The sequence below is a fragment of the Canis lupus genome, chromosome 24 (genome assembly GCF_003254725.2).
Source record: "Canis lupus dingo isolate Sandy chromosome 24, ASM325472v2, whole genome shotgun sequence".
Taxonomy (NCBI): Eukaryota; Metazoa; Chordata; class Mammalia; order Carnivora; family Canidae; genus Canis; species Canis lupus.
In genome coordinates this window covers 24,018,639-24,045,802 of record NC_064266.1, presented here as the reverse complement: position 1 = coordinate 24,045,802, position 27,164 = coordinate 24,018,639, and the positions used below count along the sequence as shown (strand labels likewise).

Here is a 27,164-nt window from a genome sequence, read left to right as displayed (position 1 = left end):
AGAAGCCTGGGTTCCAACACTGGCTCAGCCGGGAACGTGCTAAGGTTCCCTGCCTGCGTTGGTCTCGGCCCCTTTCTGGACCTCCCTTATCACACTTGTCCCCATAGTGTGTCCCCGAGGTAGTGACTGTCCCATTCTGGGTATCAGTTTCCCCATCTTACAATGGACGTCACCAGTTCTGACGCCCTACAAGTTCTGCAAACCCTGAACTCCGAGCGGACACAGCCTAACTCCTCCCATCCTTCCCAAGGTTCTGTCCATCTGGGACCAGACGACGAACCCCTATAGACCAGGCTGCCCTTACACGGACTGACCCTTCCCAGCCGCCGTCCAGCTCCACAGGCACCGCTCTCCTCCCCGCCCCGCTCTTTAGCCCCCACTGGCGCGGTCTGCGCAAGCGCATTGGGTCACATCGAGGCCCCGCCCCCTGGACCTCGGGTAACAGCGCGAGGGGCTTGAGTACCGCGGAAGGCAGGACGACGAACTAGTAGGTTGGGGAGCGGCAACGGCGGCCGGCAAGGGCCACGTTTCCTCGGGAGGACAGATGTGAGGGAGGGGTCTGGCCAGTGATTGGAACCCTGAAGGCGGAGAGATGTTGCAAGTCAAACTCCTCGTAGAGAAGGGGAAACTGGTGTCCACCGAGGGGGTTGGGCTGGTGCCTGTGGACCCCAGATTTCCCAGATCTCCGTACTCCAGAGCAGGCCGGTGTCGGGGACAGGGTGCTGGTAAGCCAGAGCCCGAGTTTAAAAAAAAAAAGAGAAACTGGGAACGATTAGAACCAAACTTTGTCTAGAGTGAGAGCGAACGGGCCCGTGACGTGGGGCAAGCCTGAGCAGGAGACGAGCGTCGCTGCCCCAGGCCTCGCGCAGGCACTGGCCTCGCCCTTGGGATAAAGTCCGCCCAGGTTTTCTAGCGGGATTTTTAAGACTTTTGTTGATCTGGCCGCAGTCTGTCATTCATTCATTTAACATTCACTGAACACAGTAGTAGGCGCTGGAAGGAGAGAAGTGAGCAAGACACACAACTATTCCTACGGTATGGAGGGTTGGGGTGGGGGGGAGGACTAATGGTCTGTAGAAGCCCTGGGCGGAGAGCAGGGACAGCTTCTGACACTCAGTCATGAAGGCTGGTCAGGAGTGATGGGGAGTGTTCCAAAAAGAGAAGCCTCCAGCGCGTGCCTAGCCTGGGAGCCGTAGAGAGGCAGGTGTATCCTGGGCACTGAAGATTACCTCTCTCTCAGTCTACTTGGTGCCCAGGGAAGAGATGATGGTAGCCAGAACTAAGCTGCTGCCAGTGGAGGTAGAGAGAAATCAAGGGATTCAAAGCATTCTATATTCATAGAAAACTACAGAATTTGGGGAGACAGGGATGTTGGAGAGAAGTATGTACAAGGCTTGAGTGCTTGGGTGGGATTCATCAGAGGAGCAGATTTGTGAGGGAGCCAACAAATTCTATGCTGGTTCTGCAGAGACAACCCCCCCCCCCCCTCGTAAGCAGTTGGTTATTACAGTTTGGAGGTCAGCAAAGTACCACTGTGAAGGTATAGATTTGAGTGCCCTCAGCAAAACAAAGCCACAAGGTTGAGACTGTAGAATGAGAAAAACAAAGGGCTCAATCAGCACTTAACATAGTGATTATGTCTTCTCTGTGTGTGTGTGTCCTCAGTACCTAGTCTAGGGCCTGGCATTAGATACCATTCAGTAGACAAGAGCCCAGCAGCAGGCAGGGATATTGGAATCCCAGAACTGGGAAGAGATAGGGGCTAATGGAGGCTTCTGTTGCTCTAATGACAGAATCGTAGATTCGTGTCCCGACTTTGCCACCCAGCTGCTGTGTGACCTCCTGATAAGTCTTCCACCTGTAATGTGGGTATAGCCAAAAAAGAAGTCCCTATGTTTAGAGTTCCAAACTCTGCTAAGAAACTACACACAGACTTTTCTCATTTAATCCACAAGGCAACCTTATTTATGAAGGAAGTAATATTACTAGGCTCAAACCCAGATCTGACTGATCTCAGAGCTTTATTATGACCCTGTGACTGCTGTTATCTATGTTGTCAGGACCCTCTTGAACTCACATAGTCATTTTCTTTTGAAACGTTGTGCTGAGGCCAACAGACTTTCATGATTGGTTTGGCACCAGTTCTGTTATAGGGAGAGGGAGGTGGAGCTAAATGTGATGGAGGTTACTTGTTGTTCTCTAGCTCCCTTTTTGGGGTGAAATGGGTAGCCATGTTCTTTTCCTAAAATCAAGTAACAAAAGGACAAAACAAAATGATTGATTAGGATCTTCTTTTTTTTTTTTTTTTCCCCGCTCCCCTCCCCCCTCCCAGCGGGTCTGGGGGCGCAGCGGTCGGGCCGGGCCGGGCCGGGCCCCGCGCCCCGCCCGCGGCCCCGCTCCTCCCCGCGCGGCCCCACTTGTCTTATTCAGATCTTCTTAAATCCCTGAGGCCTGCTGCAAAATCAGTGAGTAAAAAAAAAGTGGTTCATACTTGTGTGTCTCCAGACAGCCAGTTGGACTCCTCCTCCTATTACACTGAGCATTTGTGTTTGGTTGTTTCTATCCTGCCAGTGTAATTTCTTAAAATATTTTGTCTTGGTGCGGTGACCATAGATGTCCGTACAAGTAAAGTAATTATGTCCTGCTAGTGAGTTTGCTTCTGGTTAGTATAAGGAAGGAGTTTACCTTATCTGCATTTCATAGTATTCTACAAAATCCTCCTTCTACCCACCCTTCCCACATTATTTATTTGAGATCTACCAGCATGGGTCGTGAGCTAGAAGGGAAATTTAGAAAACATTTTTTGTTCCACTCCCAGTGTGGAGCCCAACGCAAGGCTTGAACTGATGACCCACGGATCAAGACGTGAGCTGAGATCAAGAATCAGACGACTTAACCGATTGAGCCACTCGGGTGCCCCAGAAGGGAAATTAATAATCTATTGTAGTGGTTTTAAATTTGGTAAAAATACAGAGCATCAGCTCTTCTCTCCCCTCAGACCTCTTGCATGAGAATCTCTGATTGAGGCTTAGAAATCTGTATTCTTTACCAGGGCCCCAAGAATATTCAACCAAGTTTGGAAACCACTGGTCTACTCTGTACCCCTAGGAAATCTACAGCTGCAGGGAAGGAACTTACCCAATCACATATGACATTGGTGCCTCTTTCTCCAATGAAAAGCAGTGGGCTGGGAGTCCTGAGATCTGGGTTCAAATGCAGATTTTACCAGTCATTGCCTTGGGCAAATCATTTCACCTCTCCTAGATTCTACTTCCTTACTGTGAGAATAATGCCATTCTTGTATTAGGAACCATAAGAGAGAGTGGCAGTCTAAGTGCTTTGTTAAGCTTTCCATTTTTCTTGCACTTGTGGAAGTTAAGAGCTGCCATCCAGTGTTCACTGCCTGTACCACAGTGCCAGTTTCATTGGTTGCCTGGCCCCAGGCCATCTATCACCAAGCCTTCCCCTCCCCTTCTGTTGCAGGTTAGGATGGCCACCGGCTGGGGGAGCCTCTTGCAGGAGGAGCAGCAGCTGGAGGAGCTGGCGCGGCAGGCTGTGGACCGGGCCCTGGCAGAGGGAGTATTGCTGAGGACCTCACAGGAGCCCAGGTCCTCTGATGTAAGTCCCTGACTTCTCCCCATGCACGGACCACACTGCTCTGGATCCTGATGCTCACTATCTGGTCCCTGCTGTGCTAACGGCTGCTCCTCTCAGTCCGAGACATCTCTTTCACTTTATTTTATTCTTACCAATAACTAAAATTGATCTCTAGATATATGTATAAAAAGTCGCCTGCTAGAGTAACCAAACTGAAGTCTGGGGTTTCAAGTGTGACTTAGGCAAGATACATAACCTCTCTCAGCTGCGGTTTCTTCAGATAACAAAAGAGATAATAATGGGACCTACCTTATCAAGTTTATAAGAGAATAAGAAGATAATTTACGTGAAGCACTTTGCCCAGGGAACTATTATTTTTTAAGACCCCCTAATCACACTGCAGGGGGTATATCCATACAATTGGTTTGTGTATATCCTTCTCTGTGCATTTATATACATATATGGGTATATAAAGAAATATATGCTTTTCTTTATTAAGTTTATTTTTTTAGTAACCTCCACATTCAATGTGGGGCTCAAACCCACAACCCCCAGATCAAGAGTCAGGCACCTCAAAATATATGGTATTCTAAAAAACAAATCGGATCATACAGATAATGCAGACTATTCTGTGATGTGTTTTTTTTCATTTAACAATCTGTTTTAGAACTCTCTTCAACTCCCTCCAGTAAAATTAGCTTCATTCTGATACATGGTGTTCCAGGTATGGCTGGATCACAGTTCAACTTTCCTCTATTTAGGTGATTTCTGATGTTTTATGGTTACAAACAGCACTCCAGGGAACAGCTACATACATGTCTGTTTGGGGACCTTTATGAGTATTTCTGTAGGGTGGGTAGATGAAAGTAGGACTGCTGAGTCCAAATCACATCTTTTAAAAGTCTCATCCTTTAAAAAAGAAAAAAGTCTTTATTTTGTGACTAGGTAAGACATTTTCATGGTTCACAATTAAGAGGGCAGAGTTTACAGTTTAACTCTCCCTCCCACATTCACCTGTCCTCTTGACCTGAAGGCAGGTTCTTGTTTATTCTTTCATATAGTTTACAAAAAACAAAAAAAAAAGTATGTATTTCTTTTTCCCACTTTTTACACAAAGAAGTATCCTAGACAACCTCTTTTGTGCCTTGCTTCTTTTTACTTAGTAGCATACCCTATGACAATCCATATGAATAACCAGAGAGCTGCCATTATCTTTCTTTGCCAACCTGCATCCTTTTTCTTCTCTGTGTGCCCAGAACCTAGTTAAAGGGCCTAGTGGAAAGTCCAGACTCAGTAAATGTTTTCCTAGGCCTGAGTGAATGAGAATGGCTGTCACCTAAGGTAGGCCGATATTGTAGAAGGTCTGCCTCTGGCTTTAGGAATATGATTGCTTGCTTCATGAACCTTAACTTCTGGGAACTGCTTGTCTTAACCCAGGATTAAGCATATTTCCCTTCCAAGATTTTTTGTTTTATTAATCAATAGGTATTACATGAATGTCCAACATTTGCTCTTACTGGAAGTTAATGGAGCCCAAAAAAGGTACAGTCCTCAATGAGATTCCCAATACAGAGAAAACAAAACAAAACAAAACAAAACAAAAAAAAAACAGGAAATATGAGTGTGTGTGTGTGTGTGTGTGTGGTGTGAAAGAAAGAGATAGAGAGAGAGATTGCATTCCAAATCTTTAACAGGTGCCTGTTCTATGCAGGCCATTCTGCGCACTGAGGACACAGAGGCCCTGGCCTCTAAAGTGCATGATCTATTTGGAGAATGTGCCATAAGACAAAATGAAGTAATGTCAGTTCTATGAGGAAACATAGATAGCCTGCTGCACAACATTAGCTATCATTTACTGAGTATTTACTGTGTGCCAGGCACTATTCTAAACACTTAAGAATCACTAACTTATTTAAGTCTCACCACAGCAGAGATGAGGAAACCAAGACCCAGAAAGGTTAAGTAACTGGCCCAAGGTGATGTGAATGGTTGTGTAATTGGCAAAGCCAGAATTCAAACCCAAAGAGTTTGCTTCCTGTGTCCATGCTCTGAGTTTCCTGATTCTCTCAGGAAATTGTATGGGACACCTAGAAAAAGTAGCAACTTATTAGTTGTATTTGAGCTAGATCTTATAAAAAATAGAGAGGGCAAAGAACAGCATAGCGGACGCCTTGAATTTGGAAAAGGCAAAAATATTCCAACAGAATGCAGCTGAATGTGGGACAGAAGGCAGGCCAAAGTCATATAACCAAGAGACTTTGATACTGGGAGGAAGAGGAATGTGAACTTTATCCTATAGGTCGAGGCAACAGACTAGCCACGTGCAGACTGAATAGTAGGCTCCTGAAGATTTAGGGAGTTAATTTAAAAAAAAAATACATGAACAGGGTACAAAATTTAAAAGATATTCAGTGTAGAGTAAGTCTCCTCCCTCCAGCCACTGTTTCCCTCCCCAGGAACAAGCATTGTTAATAGTTTTTTCCACTAGTGTGTCTTTAAAAAGTTAGAGCCAATGTTTTTTTTTAATCAAGAAATTAAAAAAATAATCTAGATATCCAGTTTACCTTGAAAAGTCAGATCACGGGGCAGCCCGGGTGGCTTAGCAGTTTAGGGCCACCTTTGGCCCAGGGCGTGATCCTGAAGACCCGGGATCGAGTCCCACGTCGGGCTCCTGAATGGAGCCTGCTTCTCCCTCTGCCTGTGTCTCTGCCTCTCTCTCTCTCTCTCTCTCTCTCTCTCTCTCTCACACTCTCTCTCTCTCTCTCATGAATAAATAGGTAAAATCTTAAAAAAAAAAAAAAAAGAGAGAGAGAAGTCAGATCACCTAATAACCCTGCCCACTTTGCTACATGGCAACACTTGGCTAGTGGAGTTCTGGCCTCTTAAGTGAGATGGGAGCTCTTCTTCCTATCACTGTTTCTCTGACTCTGAATCAGAGTATTTCTTGTCATGCATGTGCTACAGTTGTTCTCATAGTAGAAAACTATTACTTTGTGTCTGTGTCTCTATAAAAAAAGAAAAAACTGTGTTTCAGCCTTTGGCCAATGCATAGCAGAAGTCAAGAGTTGCATGCTTAACCCAACTGAGCCACCCAGGTGATCCAGAGGGAAATCTTTCTTTAAAAAAAAAAAAAATTATTTATTTATTCATGAGAGACACAGAGAGAGGCAGAAACATAGGCAGAGGGAGACACAGGCTCCACGCAGGAAGCCCGATGCAGGACTCGATCCTGGTACTCCAGGATCACACCCTGAGCCAAAGGAAGACGCTCAACCATTGGGCCACCCAGGCATCCCAACCCGGAGGGAAATCTTATTAGAAAAAATCTTTAGGAGTTTTTCAGGCCAAATGAGACTTGTTGGAAGAGGCAGAGTTCTGAGTTTTAGAGCCAAGGAAATGCCCTTATAGTCATCACACATGCACTCAGGGTATTAGATCACTCCTTCTGTAGTCTGCAGTAATTCCCAGTCTAACACATAAAAGCTTCAATCTAGAAAAACCTTACTCTTCCAAATATCTTTCCCCAGTTTTGTCTTCTGAGATTCTGAGGAAGGCAATTATCTACCAAAATTTTAAATAGATTTACCCTAATTACCTGATATTTCTACTTTTATAAATTCACAATTTGTGGACTTTCTCATACACAAAATACCTAGAATGTATATTCTAGGATATTGATTGAAGCATTGATTATGGGACGCCTGGGTGGTTCAGCAGTTGAGCAGCTGCCTTTGACTCAGGGTATGATCCCATCATCCCGGGATCAAGTCCCGTGTCGGGCTTCCTGCATGGAGCCTGCTTTTCCCTCTGCCTATGTCTCTGCCTCTCTCTGTGTATCTCTCATGAATAAATAAATAAAATCTTTAAAAAAAAACTTGAAAAGAAGCATTAATTATAAAGGGGGGGAAGGAAATCACCTAAATGTTCATAATACAAAGCTAGATTCAATAAATTATTTTATATCCAAAGAATGGAATACTTAAAAAGAATGAGAATTCTTTATTTGAACACATATGGAAATGACTCTGAAATATTTATAAAGCAAAGGGCAGAACAATATATGTGTCATGTGCTTCTGTGTATATAAAGAAAGAAAAAACATATGTCTACATATAGTCTAAAGGACTTGTGAGATACTAGTATACCATTGGACTCTGGGGAGAATTGAGTCACTGGGCCCAGAGTGAGAGTGAGACATACTTTTCACTATGTATCTTTCTGTCTCTTTTGAATTTTGTATCACATGTTTGTATTATCTGTTCAAAATAATAATATCTTTAAATAAATATATAAATGCCAAGCTCTAATGCCATAAACTCATACTACCATAATGGCAAATTATTATAATAATAATTATTAAATTATTATGTTAACCCAGAGGTTAAACTCAGAAATTCTTCATAATATTGTCATAAGGTCATCTCATCATCTCTTACCCAAATTCTAGCTCATTTGTTGTTGTGAATCTCAGAAGGCATTATCCCTTTCTAGAAATAGTGTTCCAGATGGTTTGGATTTCCCAGTTCTGCCAAAGTTCAAAGAACTTTGCATTCTGAGGAATGCAGCCTAACTCTAGGCCTGGAAACCTGAGTCACCATCTCCAACACTTGGGGTGGTGGTGGGGGAACCATTTCTAACTTCTAAGGGGTCAAGGTTCACTTCTGCTGCAGCCCTACCAGCAGGACTCTCCCTCTCCCCCAACCACAAGGCAAGGGGACAGGTGTGAGCTCCTGGCATGAGGAAGGTCCTGGGTTTAGATAATCAACTGACTAGGAGCTGTGTTTTTGTGTGTGTATGTGTGTGTTGTTTAACAACCACCTTGGTTCAAATCCCTGTGCCATATATATATATATCTGCAGCTTAATATAATTTTGGACATGTTACTTAATCTAAGACTCAATTCCTTATCTATTTATTAAAAATAGTAATAATATCTGCCTCACATAGTTAAATGATGCATCCATGTAAGGTATTTAAAATAGTGCCTTGCACACAGTAGGTGCTCAATGACTTTTTACTTATTTTTTGTTTGTTTTTGTTTGTGGCTGTTTTGCTTCTAATTTTTCTGTAAAGAGATAAAATATTACAGAGTCTAAAATTTCCCTTTATACCCCTTCATCATCTTGTTTGTTCCCTCCCTTTCCAGAGGTAACCACTATTTTGTAGTTTGTGTGTCCTTAATAAATGTCACTTAAATGTCCTTAATAAATGTCACCACACTTTCCATGGGGTTATGTTTGCAGGAAGACAACCCATTCACAGGTGTTCTACCCCTGCCCACTCTTTCTCCTCGATCAGGTGGTAAGCTATGCCCCATTCACGCTCTTCCCCTCACTGGTCCCCAGTGCCCTGCTGGAGCAGGCCTATGCTGTGCAGATGGACTTCAACATGCTGGTGGATGCTGTCAGCCAGAATGCTGCCTTTCTGGAGCAGACTCTCTCCAGGTACTGGGTCATGGGGCATTAGGGGCCAGGATGTTGGAATCATGGGATTAGAAGACTGGGGAGCCATGAAGTATTGCTCTGGCAGTTGACTTGGTTGGGGTGGGGGACAGGTACCCCCCAGAAAAACAAAAAGTAGTAGAAGTTAAGCATCTGGCTTCTAATCCTGACTCTAATACTCACTTATTTATATGGCCTCAAGAAAGTCCCTTTCTTTCACTGGCCTCAATTTCTTCATCCGTAAAGTGGTGAGGTTGATCTAAATCTAAGATCCTTTCCAACACTGACATTCTGTGATTCTCTGATCCATGTCCCCCTGCTTTGAAGACTGAGATTTCTATTTGGAATTACGGAAGGTCAGTGTCATTTTAGAGAAAACAAAGAACAGAGAAGATTATTAAAGTCAGATTTCTTCTTTTCCTAAGCATTGTCTCTTTCTTATTACCTCAGGCCCCTTATCTCTGGGTGAGATGGGGTATAGACTGGGCCACACTCAGGGCATGAGGATACAGGACCCTTGAAATGGCTTACCCCATCCATCCCTTCTCTGTCTCTTCTCCCTTGATCTTTTTTTCCTCTTCAGACCCTGAGGCAAGGGAAACTTCTTTACTTTAGAATTAAATTCTTTATTTTAGAATTAAATATATATAAATATATATATATATATATTTGTATTACAGGTATGTATATATACTATATAGAGACTAGACATACATACTTGCATGTCTGATTAATTTCTAAAAGAAAGCAATTATTTTGTTACAGATAAATCTTTCTTTCTTAAGATTTTATTTTTAAGTAATCTCTACACCCCGTGTGGGGCTCAAACTCAAAACCAAGAGACCAAGAGTTGTATGCTCCACCAACTGAGCCAGCCAGGTGCCCCAGAGACAAAATCTTTTAAAAATGTGCATGTTGGGGGGCACCTGGGTGGCTCAGTTGGTTAAGCATCTGACTCTTGATTTTGGCTCAGGTCATGATCCCAGGGTTGTGAGATCAAGCCTGGCATTGGGCTCCATGCTGCATTTGGAGCCTGCTTAAGATTCTCTCTCTTCTTCTCCCTCTGTGACTCCCCTCCTCTGCTTGTGCTCTCTCTAAAAAAAAGTGCACATTGATAAGAGGGTGAACATGAGAAGGGATCTTATAGTAAGAGGTGTGGAAACCATTGACTTGGAGCTAAAAACCCAATGAGAAAAAAAAAACAAAAAAACAATGAGTTACGAATGTACAAACCCTACCACCACTTTCCCCTCAGATCTTTTTTGGGGTGGGTCTGGCTTTTGTTTTTTGTTTTTGTTTTTGTTTTTTGGGGGGGTCTGGCTTTTGTACCTGTGATTCTGGATTGTGGGATTTACGAGCAGCCTGATTTATGACCTGTGCCCTAAAGATGCAATTATGTGGAGACCGTCCCTGCAATCCATCTCTGCAATCCTGCCTTCCCTGTTTCTCTGTCCTCTGAAATACAAACCTTAGCTTGTAAGGAAATAGAGCTCCAGGAACACATGTGCTAGAATAGCAGCCTAGGGTGTGGGGTTGAAGGGGTGCACCTCTTTAGAAAAGGGAAAAATATGTCTCAGCTTCCTGGAGGCTGAAGCCCAGCTGGGAGCTCTCCTCACTAAGGGCTGGGAAAGGCCCTGTGAGAGAACTGGCTGAGGAACAGAGGAACTACCTGGCAGGCCTGTGCTATACGGGTTCAGTGGGGTTCTTGTAACAAGGTGAGCCTGTGATTCAGGCTTAAGCTGGCATGCAGAGACCACCCTGAATCTTGACAGACAACTGTAGTGTTGGTTACCAATGGGTGTCTTTTCCCGAGGTTCCAGAAAACCATACTGGGTTCCTACATCATGTCACAAGTCCCAGCAGCACACTGGGCCATGATGATGAGGTAGCACAGACATAGTCTCTACCGTCAAGTAGAGATGACACTAATCATCACAGAAATCAAATGGAAAATAACAACTGTAATCTGTGCTGTAGAGGAGAGGTCCACAGTGCTCTGAGAGCACATAGCAGGGGGATCTGATCCAAATAGGGACAGCTGCTCTGAGGGAGTCACATCATATGAGGACTGGCTGAAGAAAAATAAATGGATATTTAGTGTGAGTCAGAAGACTCTTTGGAGCACAGGACATAAGTGCTGTCTTTTAATCTCTGAGAGTTGCTGTGTAAGTGGTGGAAAAGACTTGACCTTGGAGGTCCCAGATTATAGGAGAAGCTACAGAGACTTAATGTTAGGTCTACCAGAAGGCTTACTAACCATCAGAGCTATACAAAGATGGAATGGTTCTATCACATGCCATTTCCTAGTTTCTCTTGAGCCCAGGCATTATTCACAGCTCAGTATGTGTCATATCTCAAGTATCCTTCACCACAGCTCTATAATTCTTTTCCTCTTCATCTTTCATTTTCTTCTTTTACAGATGAGCAAACAGACAGAGAGGGGTAATAGTTCTCTTAGGTTGCCTAGTAATGAGTGGTAGAGCTGGGATTTGAACCTAGCTCATTTGGCTCTAGAGCTGGGTTCTAAACCACTGTTCTCTACCAGGTTGATGTGGGTGTTCAAGTTTGGGTCAGTAGACCCAGAGATTCAGGAGGCAATGGACAAGGGTGGAACTACCTGACCTTTAAGCTCCCAAATAGCCTAGAAAATGCTCTTTTTCCTCCTCCAGCACCATCAAAAGGGACAACTTCACTGCTCATCTCTTTGACATCCACAAGCAAGTCCTGAAAGAGGGCATTGCCCAGGTAACTGTTCCCCACTGCACCCCAATCCAAGACTCATCCCTCCCTTTTTTGACCAGAAGAATTTGGTCCAGACCTTGAGATTATGGGACTCTGCCTCTCATTGATCCCCACTGGGTTTGTACATCAGTGACCAATCCTGGGATGACCAAAAGAATGATTCCACTGGGTTTTGGAGCATCAGCCAGCAACTCTGATCTCTATGTAGAATTCATGTTATCTGTCTGTTCCATGACTAGGCCCTCACTCAGCCCCTGGGCAGATGTATTCAGCCTTCAGTTTTCCCCACAGACTGTGTTCCTGGGTCTGAATCGCTCAGACTACATGTTCCAGCGCAACGCAGATGGCTCCCCAGCCCTGAAACAGATTGAAATCAACACTATCTCTGCCAGCTTTGGGGGCCTGGCCTCCCGCACCCCAGCTGTGCACCGGTGGGTCCCTTGGGCAATGCTGGGCACACTGGTGGGTTGAAAGCCTGATAGGCCTACAGGCAGGGGCAGGGATCTCCCAATTGTGAATGTGCCTTCCTGGGCCCTGGGTCATGTGTTTTCCCCCACAGCAGTTTCCACTTATAATTTGGTCTTAGTATGTCAAGGAGAGAAGGGACTTCATGGTTCATCTAGTGCCACCCCTTCATTGTACAAGTTAGTGTTCTAGTATGAGGAAACAGTATCTGAGGTGAGAAAGAGCTTTGAAGGCCTGAAAAGAGGTCAGAATCCATGGCAGAGTGGGATCAGAGGCTTCCCATTGGAAGGCTAGACCCTAGTAGCAACCACTTCTGGCCAGCAGTGATGCACCATGTTGCTGTAATTGCAGATGGTCTGCAGCAGGATTCCAGGTAGCAGGCATCTGGGGCTCAGGTAAAGGAGTTCCAGCCCAATGGGAAGCTGGTATAGAGTAGAAACACAGGGTCTCGGGGCTCTGGGTACATACACAGGGCCAGGGTTTGGGCAGTCCAGTATATTCCATCCTGAGGTGGATCCTATGGGAGCATGATGATAAGCTGTTTTTTAGTGTTCAGCTAATTCTCAAAGTGATGTTCCTGTGTCTGTGAGTCACAGGCAGAGGTCTTCCAGATCCATCCAATTACTGAACAGACATCTCTCTTCCAACAGACATGTTCTCAATGTCCTGAATAAGACCAAAGAAGCTGCCAAGATCCTCTCCAATAATCCCAGCAAGGGACTGGCACTGGGGATCACCAGAGCCTGGGAGCTCTACGGCTCAGCCAAGTAAGGGGAGAAAAAGTGACAGCAGATTCATTCAGGGCTGCAGCACCTGCTTCTTTGCCTGACATAATTAGGAAATGAAGGATTTTTTTTTCTCGAAATAGAAGTTTACACTTTTAAGCACCAAAATTATGTTAATGGACGTTTTGGGCTATCTTCTAAAATAAGATGTAGGCTATAATTTAATCTTTTCTTGTTGGCTAGAGGTCATCATTATCTGTCAGTGATTGCATTACCGTCACCAACTGCGTCTTGATGTAACATAGTGCAGAGGAGTTGCCTAGACTTAGAGAGGTGTCGGAGGCTGTTTGCCTGCACTAATGGCCCCAACTGTTAGGCTTTAAGCTCTTATTCCCTTTCTTCACAGCTTTTCTGTTTTCCTACTATCAGCTCTTACTTTATACTGCTGTCATTGTGCTTGGATTTGGAATCCTCCATTTCTATCCCCAGACCTTTCTGATTTGCTGTGGTTTGGGAAAGCAAATGGTCTGGATTGTTATGTGCTGTCTAATGAGTGTGAGGGCCTCTTTGATGAGTAAATGCATAAGCTTTGATTTAGGGATTTTGTAGTATCTGTTTTAACTGCTTAGAGGCATTTTTTGCTTCCTTGCTATTTCTCAACCATGTTCCAGATGTGTAAGGATGCCTGGTAGGTGACTTCTGGATAAATGAGGGGCCACTGTACCAACAGTTATTGCAATGTTTACATAGCCTTAATAGTTAACCCTTAATGAGCACTCCCTAGTGCCATGCTTTGTGCTAAGCACTTTATATGCAGGATCTCCTTAGAGGCTTCTATCAAACATTCCGAGGTAGATAGCACCCATCTCCCCTATTTTACAGATAAGGAAACTGAGGTTTAGAGAAGTGAAGTGAATTGTTCAAGGTCAAATGGCGAGTTGCTGGTAGAGCCTAGAGTCCACTTCCTCTAGAATTTGCATTCTTTTTTTTAAATATTTTTTTGAAGATTTTATTTATTTATTCATGACAGACACAGAGAGAGAGAGAGAGAGAGAGAGAGAGAGAGAGGCAGAGACACAGGCAGAGGGGGAAGCAGGCTCCATGCAGGGAGCCCAATGCAGGACTTGATCCCAGGTCTCCAGGATCATCCCGGCTGAAGGTAGCGCTAAACCGCTGGGCTGCCCTAGAATTTGCATTCTTAATCACTTCATTGTCTCTCAGAGAGCCACTCTGGGCTTGCTTAATCCTCACCAAGACTCAAGAAACCTTGGACTCTGAATATTTAGAAGGCATCAGATGGATACCTTCTCAAGTAGAACTCTTGGCTAAGTTGTATTTTAAGAGATGGAAGCCAGGAAGGGGTCAGCCAGGGAGCTGCTGACAGACAAATACTGCAGAGGGTTTCTCCAACCAGGCTGTGAAAGACATGCAAAGATTCATGTGCCCAGTACTAGGTAGGCGCTGATGGGTAGGAGCTGTGTGTAGACACCTAAGCTGGGACTAGCTTCCCTTATTTTGAAAGTAAGATAGGCACTCCTGCTGACCCAGCATGTGATCTTTGCTAAGTCCATTCTCTTCTCTGAGCAGCAGTTTCCTCATCTGTAAAATGGGGACGATAGTAACAATACCTAAAGGGGTGGGAGTGAGAATTAAATGAAATCATGGCTTTGAATAATGCTTGTAAAAACTGAGGGCTCAAAGAGGTAGAATACTTGCCCTAAGTCATACAGCTAGTAAGTTTAGAATTCATGTCTATCTATCTCTAAAGCCTGCTTTCTCTCTACTACACTGTTCTGCCTCCAAGAGGAATGGTCCCATAGTATAGATTGGAAAAGTGAGGCTCAAGCATTTATAGAGCAGGTGAATTTTCATCAGTTATCCCATAATTTTTGAGACCTTTTAAAGAAGCCTAGAAAATGATTTATGATTCCTATTTAGCATTTATTCAAACTCTTTCAAAACATTAGTGCCTGTGGTTAGAATTAGTAGGGATAAGAAAGGAGGATTCTTGGTATAAAATGTTGGGGGCTATGATCAAGTCCTTGCTGCCAGCCAGCACACTACTGCCACTTTACCTTCCTTAGCTGACAACTTTCCTAGTCCTGCTACCAAAAGACTATTCGGAACTGAAGGCAGGAGGTAGAATATGTTTTCTGAGTCTGGCTGTGATTATTTGGCAGAAGGCAGGCTGACTTAACCAGGGAATGCAGCTTCACTTTAACCTACAGCCTACAGGCTCCCTCCTCCGCCTCTTCTTGGAGGTGGGCCAGTCTGGGCCAGATGCCACTTTCCCACCCATGGGCAGAGCAAATCAGGCTGCATTATGAAAAGCAAGGCCCTTGGCCCTTGGGACTCTCTCAGGGCAAGAAGACTTATGAGAGCACCATTTCTAGCTTATCTCTCAGACACCGAACTCAAAGCCAAGACTCAGCTTAATGTCATGTCTGACCTTAAGACATTTTAGGCAAGGCAAGAGAGGAGGCATACTAGGACCTGTACTTCAGCCAAGTGGAAAGAAGTCAGGCACTGTAAAGAGGTACAGAAAACAGACAAACAGACCAGAGGCCAAGTACAGGAGGAAGGAATCCACACTTAGATTCCTAAGCCAAAATCTAGCCATCCAAGAGTCCCAGCAAGAATCTATGGGCACATAGCAATACTGCTACAGCAAAAATGGAATTTGGTTCTCCATTACTGCTGAGTATTGCCCCTCAAGATCACCTGGTGGGAGACTGGACCTGTCTTTAACTACTAAAAATAACCTGATTAGTAGCCAAACATTTCTCTGGCATTAGCTTCTCCCTGAGTTCTTGAGCTCCTGCTTCTTTAAGTATGTGGATAGCAGAGAAGAAAAGGTCACGTAAGCCTTGGTGACCCCATTAATACTGTGTAACCAAATGTGTCCCTATGTACATCACAGAAATGTTGGGAGGCCTCAAGAGACAATGCTTTATTTATAATTGGTGCTCTAGGGTTCTGTAGGATTCCACTGAGCTATTCTAATGTATCATACAAGAAACACACACTCTTTTTTTTATATGCTTTACAGTCTGTATGAGGGTCATTAGCCTCCAACTTCTAGCATTGTTCTTCTATAAAATATTCTTCAGTACTTTCACTTGTTTATTCTTCCAGAAAGATTTTAAAAATCATTAATTTAAGTTTTTAGAAAAAGCCCTCTTGGGTTTTTTAGATGATTTGAAACCTAAATTTTAATTTGCACAAACATCATTATAATATTTTATCTACCTACTAGAGAAGGAGCAGGAACATCTCCATATTTTCAAATTTTCTAGTTTCAGGAAATGTGCTGTATCCTCAGGTATTGCCTGAGACCCTCCAGATTTGAGAGAATACCTGCTCTTTCAGGGAAGCTATGTTCTCATTCTCACCCTGAAGGGGGTGCGATGGAGGGAGGAAGACAAGCTTTGTAGCCATTTCAATCAACTGTGTTTTCTCTTTCCCCAGTGCTCTGGTGCTACTGATTGCTCAAGAGAAGGAAAGGAACATATTTGACCAGCGTGCTATAGAGAATGAGCTACTAGCCAGGTAAGTAAAGGAGGGGAGATCTCCAGATATGGCTCCATGATTGTGCACAGCCATTCAGAACATAGCATCTATTCCCTCTGACTTTGGCCATCTTTCCCAGGAATATCCATGTAATCCGTCGAAGGTTTGAAGATGTTTCTGAAAAGGGGTCTCTGGACCAAGACCGAAGGCTGTTTATGTAAGTGTTCAAGGAGTATTCCCCAAGGATCTGAGGGAGGGCTGCTTTAGGAAACTCATCCTGAGCACTGGGTGTTATACTATGTGTTGGCAAATTATTTATTTATTTATTTACTTATTTATTTATTTATTTAATTTATTATAGTCAGAGAGAGAGAGAGAGGCAGAGACACAGGCAGAGGGAGAAGCAGGCTCCATGCACCGGGAGCCCGACGTGGGATTCGATCCCGGGTCTCCAGGATCGCGCCCTGGGCCAAAGGCAGGCACTAAACCGCTGCGCTACCCAGGGATCAGGCAAATTGATTTTAAATAAAAATTAGGAAACTCATCCTGTCAACCATTTCCCCCAGTAATCTTTTCTTCTGGGAGATGCAATGGTTTGCTTCCTTCTCTGAATTTTAGGGGCAAAATAACCCATCATCTCAGGAAAGTTTGGAGAAGGCTGGTCATGTTCAGCTTCTAAAGGGCTATCAGAGCTACTGACATTCTTGATAAGGGCCTTCTTAAAATAACCTTGGTTTTCATATGCCTCTGGGCTCCTAAAAGTTTTCTTGCTCCTTTTGGTAGCTGGTCTAGTCAGGCGTGGGCAGCTTGGCTGGGTAGTTAGGGAGGAAGAGGAATAGCTCATTCATTCTGATTGTTCTGGGAGCTGCTCTCTGAGCTCAGGCAAGACCTCAAGGGGCCTGGATTTGTGTTCCATGCCACGCCCTGAGCTTCCTTCCAGGGGACTTCCACAAAGTGACTTTAGTACCACTTAGTTGGGTAGCATTGCTTGCAACACACATATTTAGACCTTTATAGGTTGTTTTTTTTTTTTATTTCTTTTAAATTAAGAACCTCCATGAAATTTCACAATACCACTTGATATTTTCAAAATAGTGCTTTTATAACAAAGTCATTAATTTACTTTCTAGGTATATCAGACAATATCAAGTAAAGAAAAGGGAAAGAAATTTTAAAAGTCTGTGTATTTTTTTTAGAATAACAAAATATATTTTACTAAAACATAAGATTTACAGAAGTTTCCAGACAAGCCATACAAAATGGTCAGCAGTTTTTTCTTTAGTATATGTGCTGCCGAAGCGAGCACGGTCAGCAGTTTTTTCTTGAAGGAAAGATTCTACACTTGACAGCAAAGTCACAATGTTATTAGTGAGGATTGTGATGTTGTGATGTTTGTTTAATGTTCCCATTTTGGTTCAGACAATCAAGCTTGTCCATCTACAGCATCTAAATAAGTTATACTTGGCTAGAGAGCATATTCTAAATAACTGATTAACTGCTTTTAACCAATGCAACTTGATCACCATAAAAGGGAGGAAGGAGCCTATAAAATTAAAATAAACCTATCTTCCCCCCTCAAAAAAAAAATAAAAATAAAGAAACCCTGCAGCAAAGAGGGGCCACTGCTTTTAAATATTTCACAACAATCCAAGTGGTGCTTCTAGCCTCTGCTCATACTTTACAACAATGAATCAAGACAAGACATAGATTTGTCTTTTAATCATAGATAATGTGCATTGAATCACCAAAGGACTGAAGATGTCTGGGCTTTTATCATGCAATATTTCCAAGACTGTCCATTAAATGCAAACACAAAAGGAAGAAGTCTTGGCAGAACAGGAGAAGTGATGTACACTTGATGATCAGATCGATTTTAAATATTATTCATGGCATATAGCCTAGTCCATGCTCTAGCTCTATGGCTTGGGCTTTGTTGGTCTTCCACTGCTCTACTACATCATTTGCTAATGGATTATCTAGATTGGGAGCACTTAACAAAGCCTGGATTCATAGTGGAACTGTGTGGATCTGCAGTGCTAGGGACCACTTATCTTTCAAAATATCTAAACATATTCTTCCCAACTTATCTATATTAGGATGATAAATTTTGATCATGAAACATACTTTAGAGGCTGCTGTCGGGTATTCTTCTAGAAGGAATAGTTCAAGTTTAAGAAGTCTTAAACCTGCCTCAAAGGTGGTATCCTGGGGGCCAGCAATGAGCACTTGAAAATCATGGGCATTGTTCTCAACTGGTTCTGCTCTAAAGTCAGGAACTAGTTCTGCCAGCAAATGCTGGGTTTCATCGATAATCCTATGGGGCAGCCTGACCATCTTGTCAGATCCTGAGTTTGGCTTCTAGTCTTGACTCAAGGCAGTGTGTATCTTAACTAGACTCATACTTTTGCATCTGCACACCCTCACACCCACCATTTCAAAAAATCTCAGCCTGGTTTCAGCTACTTTAAGTAGTATAAAAATGTGTTTTGCTAGGTATGACATGATTCTGAGACTCAGTAATTTTTAGCCCATTAAAAAAAAATTATCCGATTTGATTCTATTTGCCTTCTTATTTCCCTCTGGCCTTCCTAGAATAATTCTAGATCGGGAATATTCTAAAGCATTTCTTATTGCATACCTTCATGTTTTTAGTGATAGAAGTGGTGGTATGGGTATCTATTTTCATTGCTTCCAATGAACTTTGGGGTAGGCAACCTGTGCAGACTGACTTTCAAAGAAGCCAAGCTCATTTTGATGCACCCTGAAGTACCCTGAACCAATGAACATACCAGTTATAATTTAACACAGCAGCTTTCTCCATCCTGTGTTCTAGGGACGGCCAGGAAGTTGCTGTGGTTTACTTCCGGGATGGCTACATGCCGAGTCAGTACAGTCCACAGGTTGGTATTTTGTTAGACCATTCTCTGCCTCCTAGGACTCACCGTCATTCCTCAGAGACCCAGCTCAGGCATCACAGAAACCTGGGTTTTTCCCTGAGCCCAGTTCTTCCTCAGGGAAACTGGTGTACCTCCCTGTTCTCTCACAACCTTTTTGTTACCTCTTACTCTCTACAAACACAATTGTCTTCTAGAATCTGAATCCTCAGGAATCCATGTTGCTTCAACCATTCACACTGTTTCTAGAAATATGCTGACAAATGCTTAACAGTCATGGTTATCAGAAGGAAAGCCCCAATTTGTAGCATTTGCTGATTTCTATGGTGTACTCCCCTCATCGCTAATTTCAAGCTACCCACCTTAACATTTCTGGACACAGAATTGAAAAGAGATTGGTACAATCAGCTCTGGCTAACTAATGCAAACCAATTTCATCATACCACTGACCATTTCCTTCCTGCCAACTCTTACCTCTCTCTTATCTGTGTAGGAAAGTTTTTCTATCCATTTATGTTAATGACAGTAATGATATCACTTTATCTTGCTATCATACCGTGTAGTTTCAAAATTACTTTCCATATCCATTATTTCATTTAATCCTTACAACTACCATCTGAGGTGTATAATTATCCCCATTATACAGACGGAGAAACTAAGGTTTGGAGAGATGCAGGGGCTTGTGTTAGATCCCACAGGAGGTTCCCAGGATTTCTGATTCTCAGTCTAGTAGCATTTCCAGTATATCATTCTGGAATATATCACCTCCCTCTGCCCCTAATCCACAGCATGCAGAAGCTAAGAAGCCCTGGTTTCACTTAGGAGAAAGAAGTTGGAAAATATCGTGAGCAGTATACTAGGGATCATGATCCTTTGGCTCTGCTTCTGTGTGACCATGGGCATGTTCCTGACCCTTTCTGGGCTCAATTATTTAAGCTGAGGAAACTATACTTAAAAATTGAGGAAGCTCCTTCCAGACATCTAATTCTTTGAATATAGGATTCTAATTCTTTGAATATAGGATTCTCCGTAAGGAATACCTATATAGGGAGCAGCTCCACAGAGGTGGAAGCTGTGTAGAAGGTACTTTCCTCTAGAAAGTGGTTAGAGTGGCAGGAACTTGCTGACTGGAGAAGAAAAAACTGTCCATTGGGAAAACAGATCCAGGCTCCAGGGGATTTGAGAGAAAGGGGCAAAGAAAACTTTAAAAAGAGAGAAGTTGAACTAATGGGGAAAGAAGTTGAACTAACAGTTGAACTAACAGGACTAACGGATGAAATTTGTGCATCAGGAGGAGGACATTTTTAGGGAATTGAGAAACTCAGATCAGGTTTAGAATATGAAGATAAAACTTCAAGGCTTAGTGACTTGGTAGGTGACCTCAGGAAAGCCCTTGCTCATTTCTGAATTTTGCTTCCCTGTTTCTAATATAATGGAGTACTTCTCTGGGTTTATCTCTGATGTTCTGGGCACCTGTAACTCTGCCTAGACTATCAGAGGTGGCTGAGATTATTAATCGAGACTGGCAAAGGTGCTGCAGGTGGAATGATTGTATCAAAGGGAGGACGGCATGGGTAGGGTGGGTGTTGTTCCTCAGGCAGTTGCCTTCATCCTGCTGTGGGCAGTTTGATGTGGTCTGGAGTCCGGGACAGTCTGTCCTCCCAGATATGGGGTCTAGAGCTGGGAGGTGTGGTCGTCTGCTGTTTACCTGCCTCTCACACCCCAAACTCCTAGCACATCAGACCATTCATCCTGTAATTAAGCACCTGCAGGCCTTTACTCATATTATTCTGCTAATCTGAGTATGCCTTTGCTATCGAGTCTGACCTGACTACTCAGATTTCACTTCTTTAAACAACAATAACAAATAATTACTGAGCATTTACAAAGCCCCAAGCACTGTGTTAGATACTGGTGATACAATAGGAAGTAAGACAGACAAGGGCCAGAGCTCACATTTTGGTCAGGGAGACAGTCATCAGGAAGTAAGCAAAAGTAGGAAAAAAAATTTTTTCTAGTTGAGGGAAACTCTTTGAATAAAACAATAGGGTGAAGATAGAGAATTATGGGGAAGCCTACATTAAATAGGGTGGTTTGAGCTGAGACTTAAGGATAAAAAGGATCCAACCATCCATTGGAAAAGCCACTGTTGGGGATTTACCCCAAAGATACAGATGCAACGCCGGGACACCTGCACCCCGATGTTTATAGCAGCAGTGGCCACAATAGCCAAACTGTGGAAGGAGCCTCGGTGTCCATCGAAAGATGAATGGATAAAGAAGATGTGGTTTATGTATACAATGGAATATTACTCAGCCTTTAGAAATGACAAATACCCACCATTTGCTTCAACGTGGATGGAACTGGAGGGTATTATGCTGAGTGAAGTAAGTCAATCGGAGAAGGACAGACATTATATGTTCTCATTCATTTGGGGAATATAAATAATAGTGAAAGGGAATATAAGGGAAGGGAGAAGAAATGTGTGGGAAATATCAGAAAGGGAGACAGAACATAAAGACTCCTAACTCTGGGAAACGAACTAGGGGTGGTAGAAGGGGAGGAGGGCGGGGGGTGGGAGTGAATGGGTGACGGGCACTGGGAGTTATTCTGTATGTTGGTAAATTGAACACCAATAAAAAATAAATTTAAAAAAAAGGAAAAGAATTCTAGGCAGAGGGGAAAGCAGGAAAAGCAAAGGTAGAAATGATGTTTTTGTGTTTGGCCTGTGTGGCTGGACTGTGAGAGTGGGATGGATGGATGTCAAGAAATTGACATGGTTGAAAATGGGACAGGAGGCAGATCCTGCAGTGTCTTGTAGTCTATGGTAAGAAGTTAGAATTTTATTTGGAATACAGTAGGTAGCTGAACTCACACAGAAGTGTCCCACCTCTTTCAAACCTCTTCATCCATTTTTCTATACCCTTGTACCTTTTATTTCCCTCTTTTTAAGATTTTATTTATTTATTCATGAAAGACACACACACACACAGAGAGGCAGAGACAGAGGCAGAGGGAGAAGCAGGCTCCATGCAGACAGCCCGATGTGGGACTTGATCCTAAGACCCCGGGATCATGCCCTGAGCTGAAGGCAGACACTCAACCACTGAGCCTCCCAGGTGTCCCTGTTATTTCCCTCTTAATTATAGTCTGTAACATTGTGCTAAATTTAGTGAGCTCCCCAAGGGCAAGAATCCTACATATCGGAAGAATCCACATCTGCCTCACAAAGATGTTGCAGTGACCCTGGGAATAATGAATGTGAAGATAGAAAGCATGATACCTGGCATCTAATGGATGCTCAGTAGAGATCAGCCAAAGTGAAATAAAGTAGAATTCCTTTTGTTTTCTTCCCTCTGCAGAACTGGGAAGCACGCTTACTGCTGGAGAGGTCATGTGCTGTCAAGTGCCCAGATATTGCCACCCAGCTGGCTGGGACTAAGAAGGTGCAGCAGGAGCTGAGCAGAATGGGTGTACTAGAGATGTTGCTCCCTGGCCAGCCTGAGACTGTGGCCCGCCTCCGTGCCACCTTTGCTGGCCTCTACTCACTGGACATGGTGTGTGAACAGCCTCTTTCTCCTACCACAGGCCTCCCAGGTGCCAGGAACCCAGAACCCAATGTGTTGGGGAAGCTGGACCTGGTAGTGGGCTAGACTTGGGTCAGTGATGCTCCGTGAGAACCCCTAGAGCCCTGGGGGGCGGGGGCTGGAATCCATTGTAAGATCCGTCAGCAAAGGTAGAGATGGGGGTAAGAGGTGGAAAGGGGAAGAAGGAGCTGAGGTAGACAACAAGAATTGGGGAGAATCTTTACGGGCTTTCCAGGTCTTCTGTTGTGGAGCCCTGCACTCTTGCACTGGAGAACAAGAGAAAGCTTGTTCTCATTGTACTTGCTGCTGGGTTTGTTAAGGGTCACATCCAGATAGTAGCATCTGTTCTGAAGGGGCTATCACTCTTCCCCCTCCTGCTGTTCCTCTGATGCTGCTCTGTACAACCAGCAGGACTGCAGCTCTTGCCTTTGGCTTAAAATTGCTGGTGACTGCTTTCTTGCCTCCTGCCAGGGTGAAGAAGGGGACCAGGCCATTGCTGAGGCCATTGTTGCCCCTAGCCAGTTTGTGCTAAAGCCCCAGAGAGAGGGTGGAGGTAGGTGGTGGTTTTGCCTTTGTAAGGCTGTTCATTGGAAGGGGGCTAGCAGGCTGTTACCAACGCTGATTGGCACTTGCTATGGGCATAGTCCCAGGCTCAGGGGACACAGGAGGAACTGACACAGGCCCTCATCTTGGACAATGTCCCAGGAGACCCTGTGATCAAGTGCTGTTGAGTGCACAGGAACCTGATTAATCATAACTGGAGGGTTGGACAAGTTTAGTCTGAAGTGCCTGTGACTAGATTGTGGGAAAGTGGGTAGAGCAAAATAGAAGGTGGGATATTTTACTGCATGTTTGAACTCCTTGAGAGCAGGGTCATGTCTGCCTCACAGACCCAGAGGAGATGAGTTTTGATGTTGGTCCTAAAGGATAAGTAGGAGTTTACCAGGTGGGAAAGGAGGAAGAGCATTCCATACAGAAGGAGCAGCCTCAAGTAGAGGCACTAACCCATGGAAGTGTATGTTGGAGATTAACAAGCAACTGGTAAGGCTGGAGTGCAGCATGGGAGATGGGAAGAGGCAGGGATTTGGGCTAGAAAAGATGGTTTGGGACATCATTATAAAGGACACTGGAAATATGTAGGAAATTGGATTTTTATCCTGAAGGTACTGAGAATCTGTTAGGTTTTTTTTTGTTTTTTGTTTTTTTTTAGATTTTATTTATTTATTCATGAGAGACACAGAGAGAGGCAGAGGGAAAAGCAGACTCCCTACGGGGAGCCTGATACAGGACTTGATCCCGGGACCCCAGGATCATGACCTGAGCTGAAGGCAGATGCTCAACCACTGAGCCACCCAGGCATCCCCCATTAGAGAGTTTTAAGGAGGGAAGGGACACACAATTGATTCAGGATCCATGTTTCAGCCATAGTGGAGCTTGTCCTGGGTGAGGGGAGATATTGGTCACAGAGACCATAGAGGAGGCTGGTATAATTGTCCAGAAGAGCAATGCAGAGGCCTAGGCTAGGGCTATACAGACTGAAGAGACATGTCTGAGTTAGTGACAGGTCTGGAGAGTGAGTTAAATATGACTCAGGGGTATCTTTCACTTGATAGGGAGAAGGAAGATCTGGGAGGGGCAGGTTCAAGCAGAAGTAATGAATTCTGTTTGGACATGCTGAGTTTCTTTTGGGAGCCCATGGGATATCCATGCGATATTTAGAATAGTGAGCTTAAGTTAAAGATTTGGGAGTTAACAAGTCATAGAATATAGAATATAGATAACAAGTCATAGAATATAGAGTTAACAAGTCATAATATAGAGTTAACAAGTCATAGAATATAGAATAGCGAGCTTAAGTTAAAGATTTGGGAGTTAACAAGTCATAGAATATAGAATATAGTCATAGAATATAGTCAAGAATACTTCTTCTGTAGTCTTAGAAGAGATCTTCCTGGAAAAAAAAGTTTGTACATGGAGGAGAGAACAAGGGTGGCGGATGGATTCTTTGGGAATCTCAACATTTAAGAGGAGCAGGAGCCAGTCAGGGAGGCTAGGAAGGAAAGCCATAGACAGGAGGAGAACCAGGGCAAGACAGTGTGGTAGAAGGTGTGTTTGTGTGATAAGGGCTGTCCTGTTAAAGTGACATTCCCTCCTTGGGATCCAGGCCTGCCTTGGCTTCCCTGAGCTGGTGTCAGGAACTGAAGCTGCTGACTTGACCACAGAAGTGGGGGCATAGAATGGAGAAGGTAGCCAGAGCGTCTAGGGTGACTGACCAGTGCCATTGCAGGTAACAACTTATATGGGGAAGAGATGGTACAGGCCCTGGAGCGGCTGAAGGACAGCGAGGAGAGAGCCTCCTACATCCTCATGGAAAAGATTAAACCTGAGCCTTTTGGAAATTGCCTGTTACGGCCTGGCAGCCCTGTCCAAGTTGTCCAGTGCATCTCAGAGCTAGGCATCTTTGGGGTCTATGTCAGGTAAGCCAGTCAAGAGGGTCTCCTCCTTGCCTGAGGGTCAACCAGACAAGCCTGGAGGGAGCAAAGGACAGGGAGCAGGACTCTTGGGCTTTAGTCCCAACTCTGCTGATCCCTAGCCATGTTACCTGTTTCCTTATCTAATAAACAAAGCAAAGGACACAAGACCTGACCACCTCACAGAGCTATCAAATGAAGCCCAGATGAGGAGTGCTTTGCAACTATAAAGGAAATTCCAAGTAGTATCAAGATGGATGAGAAAGTAACTCTGGACTAGGAGGAGACCCCAGGGAAGAAGAGAATTTGGGTCCAGTTTCCAAGCTCCCAGGGATTCTGAGGAAAGGTGGGACAGGCCAGCTAGAGGATAATCAGTGTCTTTGAAAGGTTGAGTGGTCCCTGGGTGTGGATTTGAGCTCTAAAGAATTAGGAAGAGAAAACTACTTGGGAATTTGTAAGGAATTGTTCCTGGTCAATTAAACCACTCCCTGCACTTCAAGATTAAGCAAGGTAGGAATACCAGATCCTACTATGCTCCCAACCATAGCCTTCTCTATATATAATATTTCCCTCTAACCACTTGCAGCATCTCTGCCTGCCACTTCCCCCTAAACCTATCACCACAGCCATCTTGAGAGAGATAGACAAGGAAACTTACAGCTACAGAACATGAAATATGAGCCTGGCATCATGCTAAGTGCTTTTCCTGCTTTATTTAGTCCTCGTGACCATCTTGCAAAGTGAGAGGTATTATCTCTATTTTAAATTGAGGAAATTGATATTTAGAAAGGCCGAGTGACTTGCTCAAAATCACAGAGCTAGTAATTTCTTTCCCAGCAAGGATACAAACCCAAATCTGATTCTAAAATCCTAGCACTTTCTTGGGTATAGTCAGCCACTCATCCACTGCTCAGGTGAGACCAGGGAGGGTCTTGGGGCTGTGTTGGTAATGAGCTGTGTCTCCTGCCCCTATTTCTATAGGCAGGGGAAGACACTTGTGATGAATAAGCATGTGGGACATCTGCTTCGAACCAAAGCCATCGAGCATGCAGATGGTGGTGTGGCAGCAGGAGTGGCAGTCCTGGACAACCCATACCCTGTGTGAGGGCACAGCCAGGCCTTGCCCAGACTTTGCTCAAGAGACCATCTCTCCTTCATACTTGTCATTCCTCTCCTAGCCCCTCTGAGGGGCTTCCCTCCCTGTACCTTGACAAGGCTGGTCTCTTCAGTTCACAGAAGGGTGAATGCTGAGTACCTTCCCCCAGCCCTCCCATCTAAGGACCAGAAAAGCTGTGTTTCCCTTAGGTGAGATCTAGAGGCCCCTAAATCCTCAGAGTGTGAGTATAGCTGAAAAGAAGCTGATTTGAGGTAATGGTCCATAACCCTGCCACCCTCCTGTCAGCCCCTCATTAGCCTTTCCAGCAGTTTCCAGTGTTTGACTTAGGATAGGACTGAGAGGTAGGAGGAGTGCAGTGACGGGGCATAGCCTTTCCCCACCTCTGCCTTAAATAAAATTACATTGCCGATTCTATGATTCCTTGGTTTATACATTTGGTGGGGGAGGAGCTATAATCTGGGTCAGCACATTTAAGGTGGATGAGAGCAGGGGAAATAACTTGGCTATAATCAGAGCCTCCATAGCTCCAGACCCTAGGATAGAACCCTGAAGTTCCAGTCCTTAGTGACTCACTAATGCTCCCACAGGATCATAGGAAACAATGCAACCATGATG

At 44.1% G+C, this 27,164-nt stretch overlaps 2 protein-coding genes and 1 pseudogene across 6 annotated transcripts in view; 1 reads left to right on the top strand and 2 right to left on the bottom strand.

Moving 5' to 3' along the window:
* MYH7B (myosin heavy chain 7B) overlaps positions 1-446 on the bottom strand; it is a 40,913-nt gene extending 40,467 nt beyond the window's left edge. For 2 of the 3 annotated variants that reach the window (XM_025469806.3, XM_025469810.3), the window contains exon 1: positions 315-446. The gene's annotated coding sequence lies outside the window, so the exon portion shown is untranslated. Of the gene's footprint in view, positions 1-304 lie in introns of all 3 variants that reach the window. The other variant, XM_025469807.3, reaches the window with a different exon arrangement.
* Positions 382-26,963, top strand: GSS (glutathione synthetase). 3 transcript variants are annotated; one of them, XM_025469820.3, is made up of 13 exons: positions 382-487; positions 3,484-3,618; positions 8,896-9,041; positions 11,708-11,783; positions 12,072-12,211; positions 12,896-13,012; positions 16,439-16,519; positions 16,620-16,697; positions 19,314-19,380; positions 22,737-22,931; positions 23,433-23,514; positions 25,249-25,438; positions 26,414-26,963. In XM_025469820.3, the coding sequence occupies exons 2-13, from the start codon at positions 3,490-3,492 to the stop codon at positions 26,535-26,537; spliced, it is 1,425 nt and encodes a 474-aa protein (XP_025325605.3). In that variant the 5' UTR covers positions 382-487; positions 3,484-3,489; the 3' UTR covers positions 26,538-26,963. The 3 variants fall into 3 exon arrangements, with proteins under 3 accessions (XP_025325605.3, XP_025325606.3, XP_025325607.3); XM_025469821.3 differs by having other exon boundaries at positions 463-725; XM_025469822.3 differs by lacking the exon at positions 382-487 and adding an exon at positions 763-1,035.
* Positions 17,562-19,317, bottom strand: LOC112673856 (ubiquitin-conjugating enzyme E2 N-like; annotated as a pseudogene).
* Positions 26,964-27,164: the final 201 nt, after the last annotated feature.